The sequence below is a fragment of the Pteronotus mesoamericanus genome, unplaced genomic scaffold, assembly GCF_021234165.1.
Source record: "Pteronotus mesoamericanus isolate MK-2021 breed Mesoamerican mustached bat unplaced genomic scaffold, CSHL_Meso_final contig_116, whole genome shotgun sequence".
In the NCBI taxonomy this organism is placed as follows: Eukaryota; Metazoa; Chordata; class Mammalia; order Chiroptera; family Mormoopidae; genus Pteronotus; species Pteronotus mesoamericanus.
This window is the reverse complement of record NW_026555027.1, coordinates 22,520,108-22,533,863: the sequence shown is the minus strand read 5'-3', so window position 1 is coordinate 22,533,863 and position 13,756 is coordinate 22,520,108. Positions and strand designations below refer to the sequence as shown.

Below are 13,756 nucleotides of genomic sequence, written 5' to 3'. Positions count from 1 at the left end.
GGGGCAGTGTTAGTAGCTAAATTTAGTAGAGCTATATTAGATCCTGAACGTAGCACAAACTATATTGTAGATTAAGTCCTAGCTATATGCATTTCCTCATCAAGGCCTGAGGTTTCAGTGTTCGTTGTTTCTACTATACAAAAGCCTCCTACCACCTATTAAAAAAAAAAAGTCAAGGTACAATTTTACATAAAGTGCACAAATCACTTTGAATAGTATACAGAAACTTTACCCAATTCTGTTCCCTCTTCTCTCCTTTGTTCAATTACTGTCACACAAACTATATCTTTATACATTATTAGCCCATCAACACAATTTTATTATTTTATCTAGTCTTTGAAATCATACAGGAGAAGCAAAGAGTTAAAAACAAAAATACATTTATGCAGTATTTTATATTTTGCTATGTAGTTACCTTGACTGGTACTCTAATTCTTCATGTGCATTGTAATTACTAGTTCTGCTCTCCCTAAAGGCTGTGGTACTAAATTGGTCTGGAAGAGAAGGGAGTAGAAGAGAAGAGGAGATGGACAAAACAAAGGAGGGGGAAGGAGAGGTAGAGATCTTGCCATATAGAGAATTGAAGAGGATATCTCATTTAGCTAATATTTAATAAGATTCTTTTATGTGTCAGGAACTATGCTTGGCTTTGGCTATTCAGGCATAGACACAGACATGGTAAAGAAACACAGTCCCTGACCTACAAACTAGGAGGGAAGGAAGGGAATAAAAAACAAGCCTGTCAGTCCATAAAATTACAAATTAAATTTTATGCTGTGTGTGGAGAGGACCTATTTGAGATCAAGTGTTCAGAAAAGCCTTCTGTGGATATGGTACTTAAACTGAGAGGATAAGGAGCTGGCTTAATGGTGGTGGCCGGTCGGGAGAGTCAAGGGGAGGAGGAATCAGGGTGTTCTAAGCAGAGGGAATAGTAAGTGCGAAGCGTGTAAGGAAGGGATGAACTTGGCATCTGTAAAGGTCAGTGTGCTCAGTGTGCTTGAGTCATAAGGAATGAAATAGAGTAGAAAACAAAAGGTTAGATGGCCAGGGTCTCAATTTTGCAGTACCTTGTACATGAGCCTAAAGAATTTTGACATTACACCCTGGCTGGTGTAGCTCAGTGACTTGAGTGTGGGCCTGCAAACCTAGGTTCGATTCCCAGTCACGGCACATGCATAGGTTGGGGGTCAGGTCCCCAGTTGGGGGCATGTGAGAGGCAACCGATAGATAGTCCTCTCCCTCTCTTTCTTTTCTCTCTTTTCCCCTCTCTCTGAAAATAAATACAAATCTTTAAAAAAAAAAAAGTTTTGACATTACTTGAAGCATAATGGAAAGCCATTAAAAGCAGAAATGATACACGGGAAGTCTGTAGTCTCTGTATTAACACATATTTATGCCCAGTACCGTGTTTTGCCAACACTTCATTTTAATTTCAAAACAGGTGACTTCCTGTAAAAGTCTACATTTGCAGCTTATCATGAAAAAAGCTGAAGATCTCTCCGTACTGACTCCAACTATTTGGTGCAGGTTGGGTGTATTCCAATGTTGGGGTTTTGCCAGGCAAGTGCAAAGAAGGCCTGGGAGATTGGGGTTTTGGCTATTTTCAAGGGAGTGATTATAACACTAAGAGACTAAGCTGGGTAAGGGGAACTGAAGACTAGAGGGGACAGGTGAACAGGATACGGTTCAATGACTTGGTCATGTCAATGAGCTCGAAGAATTTTAAATGGAAGAATGAACTACAATTTCCTTTCTTGCATGGCACCTGCGAAACCCATACTGCGCTGGGTTAATTGAAATCACAAATTCATATCTTCCACTAGCGTGGTCGAGAATTCAGTCCCCAACCCTGTCCCATGCGGATCACCCACGCTGCAGGGAAACCCTGCAAAATGTGGAGAAGTCACTGCTAGGGTGTGTCAAAACGGGTTGGGAGGCTTGCCCACCGGCGACGAAAGGAGGAAATAGCCGGTCGGCCAGGCCACTCCCAGCGCGCGGCGCCTCGAACCACCCGAGGATTGCAGATCTCTGCCGTACGCTCGAGGGGCACGGCGCCCCCTGCCGTACGCCCGTGGAGCGCGGCGCGGGCTCGCGGGAGGCCGGGAACATGGCCGGGCGGCCAGGGACCAGCGCTTCGCCGTCGGCCGACCGAGACGGAGCGACACCCAATGTGGTGGCGCGGGTGTCGCAGTGGGCGGATGACCACCTCCGCCTCGTCCGGGTACCGCAACCCCGCGGGCCGGGCAGGTGGTGGGCGCCGGGCGAGGGACAGCGAGCCCGGAGGCTACAGCACCAGGCGCGCGTGGGCGAGGCGGCGACGGGCGGGCGCGGCGGGCCGGGGAGGCCGGCAAAGGCCGGCGCTGCCCGGTTGCTGCCAGCACTGTGCTGGGTCCGGGGACTCCGCGGAGAGCGGGCGCCCGCGAGTCCTTTAGTGCAGTTGCGGAGGGCCTTGCACGTAGGCCTTGTAGGCCTGGGTAGAGAAGACGGGTTTTTTTTTTTGTTTGTTTGTTTTTATTTTTGAGGGAAATAAGAAGCCCACTGAAGTTCTAGCAAGGGAGGGACATTTGAGGCGACCAGGCTAGAGAGGATTGTGTTTAAGACCCCGGTGAGGGTGATGGTGATGGTGATGGTGATGTTGGGTTGGGGGGTGGTGGGGGTGTGGGGTTTGCAGAAATGGAGGAATCAAGAGGCTGCCCCCTGGGTAGTGGGCAAAAGTTGGTGATATGGAGTAGTTGGGGTAAATGTTTTGTCAGGAAAATCTAGAGAACTTTTTGGACACGTGAACTTGAAGATACCTATTAGATGTCTAAATAGAGCTGTGTGAACTTGAACATGGTTGTTAGACTTGCAAACGTAGTTGGAGATGTTCTAGGCAACTGGATGTAGGAGTCTCGTGTTGCAGGGAGATCAGAACTGGACTATACCTTTGGGAATGAGCTGCATATGCCTGAAGAAGTATTTAAAGCTTGGGTGACATCTTGGAGCGAGTCAGAAAAATTGAAGAAACCCTAGTTTCAAAAAGACCTGCGGGGCTCTCTAACATCTGGAAATTAGGGAGAGAAAAGAAGCATGTTAGCAAAGATTAGGAAGGAACTAATCTGAGGGTGGAGGAGGAAAACCAGGTGTCTTAAAATCTAAGTAAAAAGAATATTTTCAGAAGGAATGATTACCTTGGTTGAGTTCTGCTGAGAATTTGGGTAGGATCAGCAGCCTTGCAAATATTCTACAGCCAAGCATCACAAAGGGTGATTAGGACCATGCCTATATTAGTTCAGGAGGGCAGCTCCAGTCCTTAAAGTACTACCTGCCACTTAGTAAGTGCTAGATAAATATTTACTGCATGAATGAATGGTGGCAGGTATATGTGTTAATCGACCAGGCCTCCAATCCTCCAGGTAAGGAGGAAGAGATGTGTGGATTATTTGAAATGGAAAAATGACTTCAGTAGGACTGGGAGAGGAAACATTGTTTACATTAGTTCAGGGATATGTTGCAGATCACCCATCACAGCATGTACCCCATGTATGCTTTCAACTTCAGTTTTTATAATACCTAGTTGTATTTATTAAAGGAAAGCATGTCAGATTCTCACTTTTGTTTAGGGAGTTGTAGGGTTTGTTTGTTGTTGTTTTTTTTTTAATTAAACCCCTTTAGGTCTATTTCAGTTTAAATGAAACACTATAAAAATATCACTATGTTTTTCTCAACTACTTATCCACATGGATTTCCCAAGGTGCTGTATTTTAAGGTTTTGCTGATCAAGTTTTCTACCAAATACTTAAATTCCCACCGTAGGCTCAGGATTATGTGAGTTATTGTGGCCATTACACAAAAAGTATTAAACTTACTCTTGCTTTCAAGGAACTTGTGGTTAAAGAAATACAATAGAGAATAATACAATATTATGTGAACAGTTACTGTGTATGCCAGATTAGGAGAAAATGGGGAGGATTAACAGGTAGGTGGGCAGTTAAAAAGTTTTTTTCGGAATAAGTAGGCCTTTAGTTGAAGAATATACCTTATTTAGACAGATACAGGAGGATAGCGTTTTTTCCCCTTCTAATACTTTAACCATTGTGAATAATAATTAGAATTAACCATTAAATCTCTTTCTGAAGAACATCAGCACCATAATGGCCATAGCTGGAATAACGTTACTTCTTAGAAGTGTTCGACTGGTAAGTTAAAAAATGAACAGGGCATTGTGAGAAACAGTAGACAGTTAATTTTTTCTTACTTCAGTCTTTATCTCAAGCAGGGTAGTATTTTGGTACTCATATTAGAAACATTTAAATAGTATTTTAGAACAATGAACAATTAACATTTTGTTTTAACAATCACACATCCGCCGCATTTTACAGGAATTGTACAGTCTGCATGTCCATCATCACTTTCTTCAGGCTTAAAAAGGAACCTGAAAGGAGTTAGTTGGCTAGAATGGTATAATCCCTAAATTTGCATTTCAGATGTTGTGGAATATCTTTAAACTGTTTTCTATGTTGGTTTTAGATTTAGACCACAGTTGAATTTTGTCCCTTTGCACTGAATAACTTATGCTTTCTCTGATTTGCAACAATCTTGAAGATCTATCGTTAAATGAATAAAGCAAGATGTACAGTATAAGAAAATAATTTACGCTTTCAGTTACCATATTTTTTTTGGACTTTCAGTAGTGTTTTAATAATAAACATTGTGGAAATTTGTTATATCAAGATTCACAAGTTTGTTTTTTTTTAATAACTGTATTTGCTATAGGATGTAATTTTAGTGTCATGTTTACAATCTGGCATGGATTTATTGCCTCTGTATATATTTATTTCCTACATCTATTATATCTTGTTTTATAGTAACATAGATTGACCACAAGCATTACTATAGTACATCTTTACCAACTGTCACCTTTTTCCTTACTCCATGTCAGCACATTTATTTATTTTTAAATAAATGCCTCAAACTTATTTCTAATTTGACAGCTAATAGGTTCTTTCTTACAACTCCATGATTTTGTAAATTATTTAGCATAATATATGTGTATATTTATTTTATATACTATATTTAGTATTTTATATATATGTATGTATATATATATGAGACTGGAACTTTTGAGACTTTAGTTCTTTCCATTCTACTTTTTCCTTTCTTGATCTTAAAAATCTATATATTCTATGTATTTTGAAGGTTTTTAAATTATCAAAATATTAACTGACCTGATTAAGAATTTGGGTAAAAATAGCGCTGAGGGATCATTTCTCTTGGTAGCCCTTAAAAATATACCTAAATCAGCTGGGTGAAGTGCAGCAGGAAAGCAGAGGAGAGGGGAGTTTGTACTTTTTTTTTGGTAGCTTTGTCACACTTTCTACTCATTTTGAGTTCACAGTTAACTAAAACTTCTACTTTATTTTTTATATATGCTACTATTTCTTCTCTTCTGTCCTTCATTAGTTTTGGGTATAGTGCAGGGAAAGACTTTTACGTTTTAGCCTGTCCTTGTTGTCAAGATCTTTTTAAATACGCACTCTGACTTTTACTGTGCATACCGTCCCAAGCGTCACAGCAGGCTGATGCGTCAGCCTCAGCTCTCGCTCAGGTCAGCGGTGAGCATCTTAAACTGGACAGGATCCAGTGAGATGCTCGTGGCCTACTCCTAGTGTACCCACTCCCAACATATCCTGAATTCATCAGTGCCGCCTTTGTGATGTCACAAAGGCATGGTGGGAGTCATCTGTGTGGACATTAGTCTATCTTTCTCCGTTTTTCCCACAGACTTTTCATAAACAGCTTTTGTCAGGTGACTCACTTAAACTCTTCATTTAGGATTTCTCCTCTCTTTCATTTACATTCTGCATATCCCATATTCTCTATGTTGTTGTTTTGTGTTTGTTTTTGTTTGTTTTGGTGCCACATTCTTGAATGCTGACAGTAGATCCAGAATCCTTCTCTCCCCAACATTTTCTTTAGATTAAGTTTGTAGCACTCACCTACTTTTTATCTGGCCTCTCCAGTTGTTAACATTTGTCACAGCTGTGCTTTCTCTTTCTCCCCATGAAACCATTTGAAAGCAAGTAGCAGACACCAGGAAACATGCCCCATAAATTCTTCATAGTGCACTTCCTACTACCAGAATATGCGCCTGCATAACCAAATTAATATTAATCCCTTCTAATAAATTTAACATTTTTTGCAGTAATATGATCTAAGGTACAGTTCATATTCAGACTTACTTTAGTAAAATATTCTTTGTAGCTGTTTTTTCACCAATTGAAGATTGCATCAAAGATCATGCATTGTATGTAGTTGTCATGTCTCTTTAGTCTCCTTTAATCAAGAAAATTATCAGCACACCTCTATTTTTAATTTATGTCTCTTGTGACATTGTCATTTTTGAAGAATACAAGCCAGTTGTCTTATGGAATGTTGCACACTCTAGGTTTGTGTGTTTCCTCATTAGATTTAGTGTGAACAAGAAGGTGGGGTATACTTCCTATTATATTGCATCGAAAAGATCATAATGCGAGTTTGTTCTATAACATTATCACACATAATATAATTAATAACCCCTTAGTATTTTAGACCCAGTCCATATTAAAATTTCCTTGATTATCTCAATGATGTGTTTTTTAAGTAGATGATTTATGCAAATCAGGACTCAAAAGGTCTGGGTATTGTATTTGTTTGTTATATCTCTTATTTATTTTATAACAATCTACACATTCCGTCCTGCTCTCCCTCCCTTCCCCCTGGCCATTGATTTATTAGAGCAACCAAGTTGTTTGTCCCATTGAATGTCCCACATTCGGGATTTGTCTGCTACAATATTCTTGTGTGGATTTGTTTCTGGAATGTTTAGTTCAACTTTACAATCTTAGGAAGTTGGGTACTATTTATCATGCGCATGTGAGGTTCTTATGTAGCCACGATTACGAATGAAGCTCGTCCCTGTGTGCCTGCCGTTCTGCTGACGTGGAAGACCTAGTTACAAAATGTTGGCTACCTCTAGGGCATTAGGTGTTAGGTGTTAAATTACATTTCTAACGTTGACCTTTTTTTTCCTGTCCTTTTTCTCCTACAAGATAAAAAATAAGAAAAAAAAGTCTTGTTGATTAAGAGTTCTAATTTAATTTGATTCAGCTTTGTTTAGGTTTTCCCAGCAGTACCTGCATGAATAGGTTGCACATCTATAGAACAGGATAGTGACTGCTTAACTGGGTTTGTGTGGTACCTGGTACAGATCTATACTCATTATACTCCCTTCTTTTTGATCAATTGTGTCATTTTGAGGATATTAGCTTTTAGAAGTTAGGAGTCTGTTTAATGTGCTCTATATGGTAGCTTGAAGTAGTAAAGTGCTGACAAAGATTTCTAAAGAATGTTCTTTTTTTAATTATTCTTGTTTATTATATTATCGTTAGCCCAATTTTTCCTTTGCCCTGCTCCACCGAGCACACCCTCCACTCCCTCAGTCAATCCCATCAACCCCCACATTGCTGTCCAAGTCCACGGGTCATTCATAGATGTTCTTTGACTAAGCCCTTCCCTTTCTTTCCACCATTCTGCCCCCGCCCCCTCAGCTGCAACCTCTGGCAGCTGGCAGCTTATGACGAATGTGCTTATTAACACTTTCGATTAAACCATGTTAAAATATTACTATAAAATTTAGAACCAAATAAAATTTTTTTAATGTTGTCTTCTTAAATGTTTAAATAACAATTTGACACACTTAATTTTAAGTGAAAATAATAATAAAATGTTGTATTTTTCTCCTTGTAAATCATCAGACATCAAAATTTACAAGTTCTTCAGATATTCCAGTAGAATTTATAAGAAAGAATGTTAAACTACGTGGACGAATACACCGAATAACCGAGGATGGTTTAGAAATTGAACATATACCTATTACTTTACCTCTTATATCTTCATGGAGAAGAAGTAAGTAAGGTGCAAATATAATACACACACACACACACAGAGTCTGGCAAAAATAACACCCCTTTTTAATTACAAAATGTTTTATTACAGAATCATAAGGATGTAATTCTGCAATATAACAATATCACACTCAAGCACACCACATGACATTTTAAGTGAAATGTTCAAATTGCTGTCCATCTCATGAGAAACATTCACATACCCTACCAATCACACTCAAGCAGGTGTTACTTCTGCCAGACCCTGTGTATATAAAAAAATCTGGCCCTGGATGAGGTGGCTCAGTGGATTGAGTGCCCGCCTGTGAATCAGGGGGGGCCGGTCTGTTTCGCAGTCAGGGCACATGCCTGGGTTGCAGAGTGGGTCCCCGGTGGCAGCCGTGCTAGAGGCAACCATGCGCGGATGTTTCTCTCCCTCTCCCTCCTTTCTCCTCTCTCTAAAAATAAATAAGTAAAGTCTTTAAAAAATAAAAACTAGAAGTTTTTAAATTTTTTTAAAAGGTAAATTGGTTAAACCTCGCATGTGGTCGCGGAGCTTACCAAAATGGGTTTTTGGAATTATTCCATGTTAGATACTTGTATTGTTTTAAAAGAAAACTTGGATATAGAAATAAATAGACTTACATTTAGAGAGAGTCTGGGTATTTATAAGTAAACGTAGTATATTCAGTAGGTTTTTTGGGAATTAAATGATGGTGCAGTTTGCATCCACAACATGGTATTAAAGCTCTGTTCTTTTCTACGTGACCTTTTCAGAAGAACCCTGTGGCGTTTTGCTGGTTAAACTGGCTGGGGTAGAACTCGCTGAAACTGGGAAGGTGTGGTTACAAAAAGAACTAAAACCTTCCCAGCTACTATGGTTCCAACTTCTTGGAAAGGAGAATTCAGCCCTCTTTTGCTACCTTTTAGTCAATAAGGTAAGTTGTATCAAGAAATAATGAGGAATATTTTATTTTTTTTATTTCTACATAAAAATGCCATTAATGAAGACCTTGGCTATATTATGGGATTGAATACTTTTTGCCTCTTTAAACTGCTATTCTTAGTGGTTATATGTAGAGAATCAGGTATTTATTTCATGTGTAAATTTTGTTATAAAATTTTGGTTATATATGTTTGGTATAAAAAATAGAAAATTAAGAAAAGGGAAACATTTAACGTGAGTAATGACTCTGCACATTGCCAGTTTAAGGAGAATCTATACATTTACGTTACAAGAATATGGTATCACTCGTTATTAGAAACTACTTGAATGATGCTTGTCAACAAAAAACAAGGGTATTTGCTGAAGGTGAGTATTGCTCAGTCTTTGAACTCTAACGTTGAACATATTTAAATCCTGTTTATGATCAGAGCAGCCAGTCGTCTGAAAACATTGCCTCAGAGTTTTCTAACCCTTTTGACCGGCCGCAGCCGCGGGGTAGCTGGGGCTGCCCCAGGGCGCCCTCGGCGGTGCTGGGCCGCCTGCCGAGTCCCCGAGAGGGCTCCTTGGGTGTGTGCCGTACTCAGATTGTCGGTGGGCGATTCCTGAACAAAGGACCTGGAGAAATTAAGTAGCTGAAATGTTGTTATGACAGAGTTAAGAGTTGTTTTTCTTATTTTTAAAGCCTCTTATATAATAAACAAGAATAATGTGAAGAATAAATAAGCTTACATTAAAGTGATTGGCATTGTAACCATTTTCCTTCTTACGTTTTTGAAGTATTAGTAGAAAACCTAATGGAATCCATTATTTTTTGCATGTCCAGAGCATGTTGATTTCTATCGAAATAAGAATTATTCAAAGCATCTTACATTTAAAATGGATACAAAATTCTATAAAGATGCCAAAGATGTTTCAAAAATACTACCTTCTCTTTTAAGTTGAGAAGTATATTTTATTTGTCCACAAAGCCAGCCGTAGGGAGTCACTGTTTTTATTCCCATTTATAGATGGGACGCAGGGTAACCAAGAGCCCATACTCAAGCCCAGCTCTTCTCAGCTCCTAGGCCCAGACCTCACCTTACCTATTTCACGTTATCCTCCTTCCTAGCAGGTGACCAAACTATGCAATATGTCTATTGTGCTAATTTACATCTGTTGAATTTTACTAAATGTGAGATTAAATTTTAACTGTTCTGGTTTTAAGGGGATGAGCTCTTTAAATGATTGAGAAAAATGTAATTAATATTTTAAAACTGTATCTACTAACTGTTCAGCATCCTATACCAAAAATTACTGCATTTAAAGGAGGAGAGCTTACTTTTTCTTTATATAGTCCTAGAAAATATCTCCTACTTTAAACCTGGAGTTTACACATTTTTAGAATTTCACTGTAAATTACTTGTCTAACAAAGGTATGAGATTATTAATAATTTGTTATAATCCCACAAAGATAATAGAAATAGCTAAGCCGGATCTCCTTTATATTGTAAATTAGTGGCGTTGTGGGGGAATCCCATTTATCCACTTTCACTAGGAAGTGAGAGATTCCATGAATGAAATTTTCTAAAGGATGAAGATTCAAGGCCAGGCCTATTTTTATGTTAATTGTTTTGTGGAATGTCTTTTAAAAATTTATTTACATGCCAGTACCTTTCTAAATACTGGAATTATTAACTTAATTTAACAGTTCCATGATGATTGAATTCATTGTGCATCTGCCTACTTTCTAGTTTCTTTTGCTGTGGCCCCCCGGTCACCATGCCTGTCTCTTGTGATCCATTCCCCCACCAAACAACAAACAGCCTTTTCTACACTCTACTGCTTCTGCACCTCTTTGGGTTAGACCAACGAGGCTGTGGAGAACAATATGTTATAAAACAGGCAATTGACTTTGAGTAACGATCTCTTCTAGTAATGAAATTCTTGGATTTCACATTAGCTGTTTTAAGCTCTTGGGGAATCATTTGCTTTTGGGCTTTTCTCTGGAGCATTAAAGTTGTTCAGTGACTGACTTTAAAATAAATAGATGACAGCTGTGGGGTGGAGGTGAGGGGGCGGAGGGATTGAGGAAAAAGGAAAAAGGACTCTTGGACAATAGTGTGGTGATTATTGGGGGAGGGGAGTATTAGGGGGTTAAATGGTAATGGAAAAAAATTAAATAAAGTAAATAGATGTTATGGGTATACTATCAATTTTCTTAATTAATTGGTTTGTGTTATTTTTTTATTCAAGGGTAGATTTTTTACCGTGAGTCTGAATGAAGAAATTTTGAGAAGAGGCCTTGGTAAAACTGTTCTTGTTAAAGGGCTAAATTATGATTCTAAAATCTTTTGGAAAATACACAGAAACTTACTTAAAGCTGAATTAAGAGCCTTAAAAAAAGGAGAAGGAATATGGAAGGAAGAATCAGAAAAAGAAAGTTATTTGGAAAAATTCAAAGACTCCTGGAAAGAAGTATGGAAAGAAGACAGTTATTTAAAAAGAATTGAATTAGATTTCAACCTGAAAAAAGAAAATTATTATGACAAATTTAGAAATACTTATGAAGCATGGAAAGACAACTCCTTATTCCTGAAATTCAGAGAACTTATGGGTCGCATACACTTTCGTAGAAAAGGGTGAAACATGCCTAGAGATCTGCAGATCATCTACTACAAAAAGAGTAAAATATGTAAATATATGGATATTTTTTATTGACATAAAATGGGAATTGTCCCCAAATGGTCAAAGTTGTATTCTCATGGTATTTAAATATTTGAGAGATAATTGTTATAAAGGTAATATGAGAATAACTTAAATAAATTGTGATTAATATAATATGCTTTTAAGAAAAATGAAACACTGTAAAAATTTATCAGGTTGAAGAATATATACATGTAGTGCTGATATTTGAAGAGAGTTTATGGGTCGTGTTATTTTTTGTTACTTTGGACAGCCATTTAATTTTTGTTTAAAGAGAGTATTCTTCCAGTTTTATTAACTTTATTTATAATAAAGGAACTGTTTATAACTCATGTCCGAGGCTCCTCTTTTCTCTCATCTGCTTTCTGTTTGCGAATTTGGGGAAGTGCTCCCAGAGAAGCTCACTGTGTTGCAGCCTCTCTAGGCTGGGCAAGTCCACTCGGGACTCAGGTAGACGGAAGAAGATGCGTGGAGCTTGGGGATGCCTGACATGCCTTTATTCGGGAGAGTCACACAGGCCACAAGCCTATGTCTGGGGAAGTCACATAGGCCGCAAGCCCGTGTGGAGGGAGTCACACTGGCCACAAACCCGTGTCCAAGTTGGCGCCCTGACTCCCCACCTCGCCCAAAGTTCCTACCTCTTAAATACTAGCCCTATACAAAGCAGGCTACAGGCCAGAATGTGGAGTAACTATCAAGAGTTGCGCATGCGAGCCTACTCAAGGCTACGGGCAGCTTATCACACCCGGGCTCAAGCTGTGGGAACACTACTTTATCAGACTCCTTCAAGGTGGTCAGGAGCTGCTCCCTCCGGTTATCCATGCATCTGGGTGAGGGAGCCAGACTGCCTCCGCCTACCCTACACTCACTTGGCCATTCCTAGCAATAAAGTATGGCTAATTCTACCTGTCATTACATGAGGAGGACAGAATTTTTTTAAAAAGATTTATTTATTTTAGAGAGAGGTCAAGGGAGGGAGAAAAAGAGGGAGAGAAACATAGATCTGTTGCCTCGCGAGCCCCCAACCAGAGACCCAACCCCCCACTCAGGCACATGCCCTAGGAATCAAATCGGCAACCTTTGAGTTTGCAGGATGACGCCCAACCCACTGAGCTACCAGTCAGGGTAGGAATATACACTCTTGAAGATAATTAAGAGGGAGATAATCCTGAGGATAAAAAGCATTGTGTTTAGGGTGGCAGCAGAGAGTTGAAAGAATAGAGACGTCTTATGACATTGTTGAGCTCTTAAACTAGCCAGCCCTTGAAAGATCTTATCATCCAACTTCTCATCTTATGTGAAATAGTAAATTTGTGTATTTTTAAAGCCAGTTTGAGTTGGTTTGAGGATTTGGCATAAACACACACTTGCTGCTAAAATCATCCTGACAGTGCAAAGCTTCTTCAACAACACTGGTGATAATCCCTAACATCCACAATACCTACATTTTTCTTAATGACTTGTGGCACTGATAAAGTCAGGTATCATCTGGTCCAAATAGTCAACTCCTGTGAGAATCAGTAATACAGAATGAGAAGTTTACTGTCGCTGTCTAACTCCTGGTTAAAACAAAACAAGGTATATTTCCCAACATTAATTTTAAGTGAGGTCACAAACTTTCCAAAGATTCTTTTTTTATGTGATTTTATTTCATGGTGGTGAAATAAAATTTTCATTGGGGAGGATAAGATGTTATGTTACTGAATCAAGGTTCGTGTGCCTGATGCTTCAAAAAGCCAAAATTCACAATTCCATTTTGGAATAAGGAAAGGTTTATTGATCGAGAAAGTGCCTGCTTGCAAAGATGGGGCCTGAAAGCCTTCGTAAATCCATATTACGAGAGCCCAGAATTCTGGCTTCTTTTATGTGACGGGAAGGGAGAATGGGCTGGGCAAGAGGTGTGTGCCACCTGGGCCCCAACCGGGGTCCAAGGAAGAGCGCGAAATCTCTAAATCCTTTTGTGCCCTGCTCTCCTTGATCCCTGCTGACCTGAGTGTGGTCTTGAGGCTCCTGCAAATTTTTTCCAAAAACATAAGCCTCAAATAGAATGCCTCTAATAATTAGCATATCTATAATTATATGCAGAATTATATTCAGGGACTATTTGCCTAACGACCATGGTAGAAATGCAGGCTAGAATTAAGAGAGAGAGCACAAGCATTTTACTGTTACAGTTAAATACTAGCTTCTACTACCTGGGCCTAATGCCTCAATAGTTTTTGCT

General features: G+C 39.1%; 1 protein-coding gene across 2 annotated transcripts; it reads left to right on the top strand.

Annotated features, from left to right (window-relative positions):
• The first annotated feature begins 2,096 nt into the window (after positions 1-2,096).
• CUNH3orf33 (chromosome unknown C3orf33 homolog) lies at positions 2,097-11,804 on the top strand. Of its 2 annotated transcripts, XM_054576777.1 has the most exons (5): positions 2,097-2,221; positions 4,119-4,178; positions 7,776-7,926; positions 8,682-8,842; positions 11,083-11,804. In XM_054576777.1, the coding sequence occupies exons 1-5, from the start codon at positions 2,108-2,110 to the stop codon at positions 11,470-11,472; spliced, it is 876 nt and encodes a 291-aa protein (XP_054432752.1). In that variant the 5' UTR covers positions 2,097-2,107; the 3' UTR covers positions 11,473-11,804. The 2 variants fall into 2 exon arrangements, with proteins under 2 accessions (XP_054432752.1, XP_054432754.1); XM_054576779.1 differs by lacking the exon at positions 4,119-4,178 and having other exon boundaries at positions 2,098-2,221.
• Positions 11,805-13,756: the final 1,952 nt, after the last annotated feature.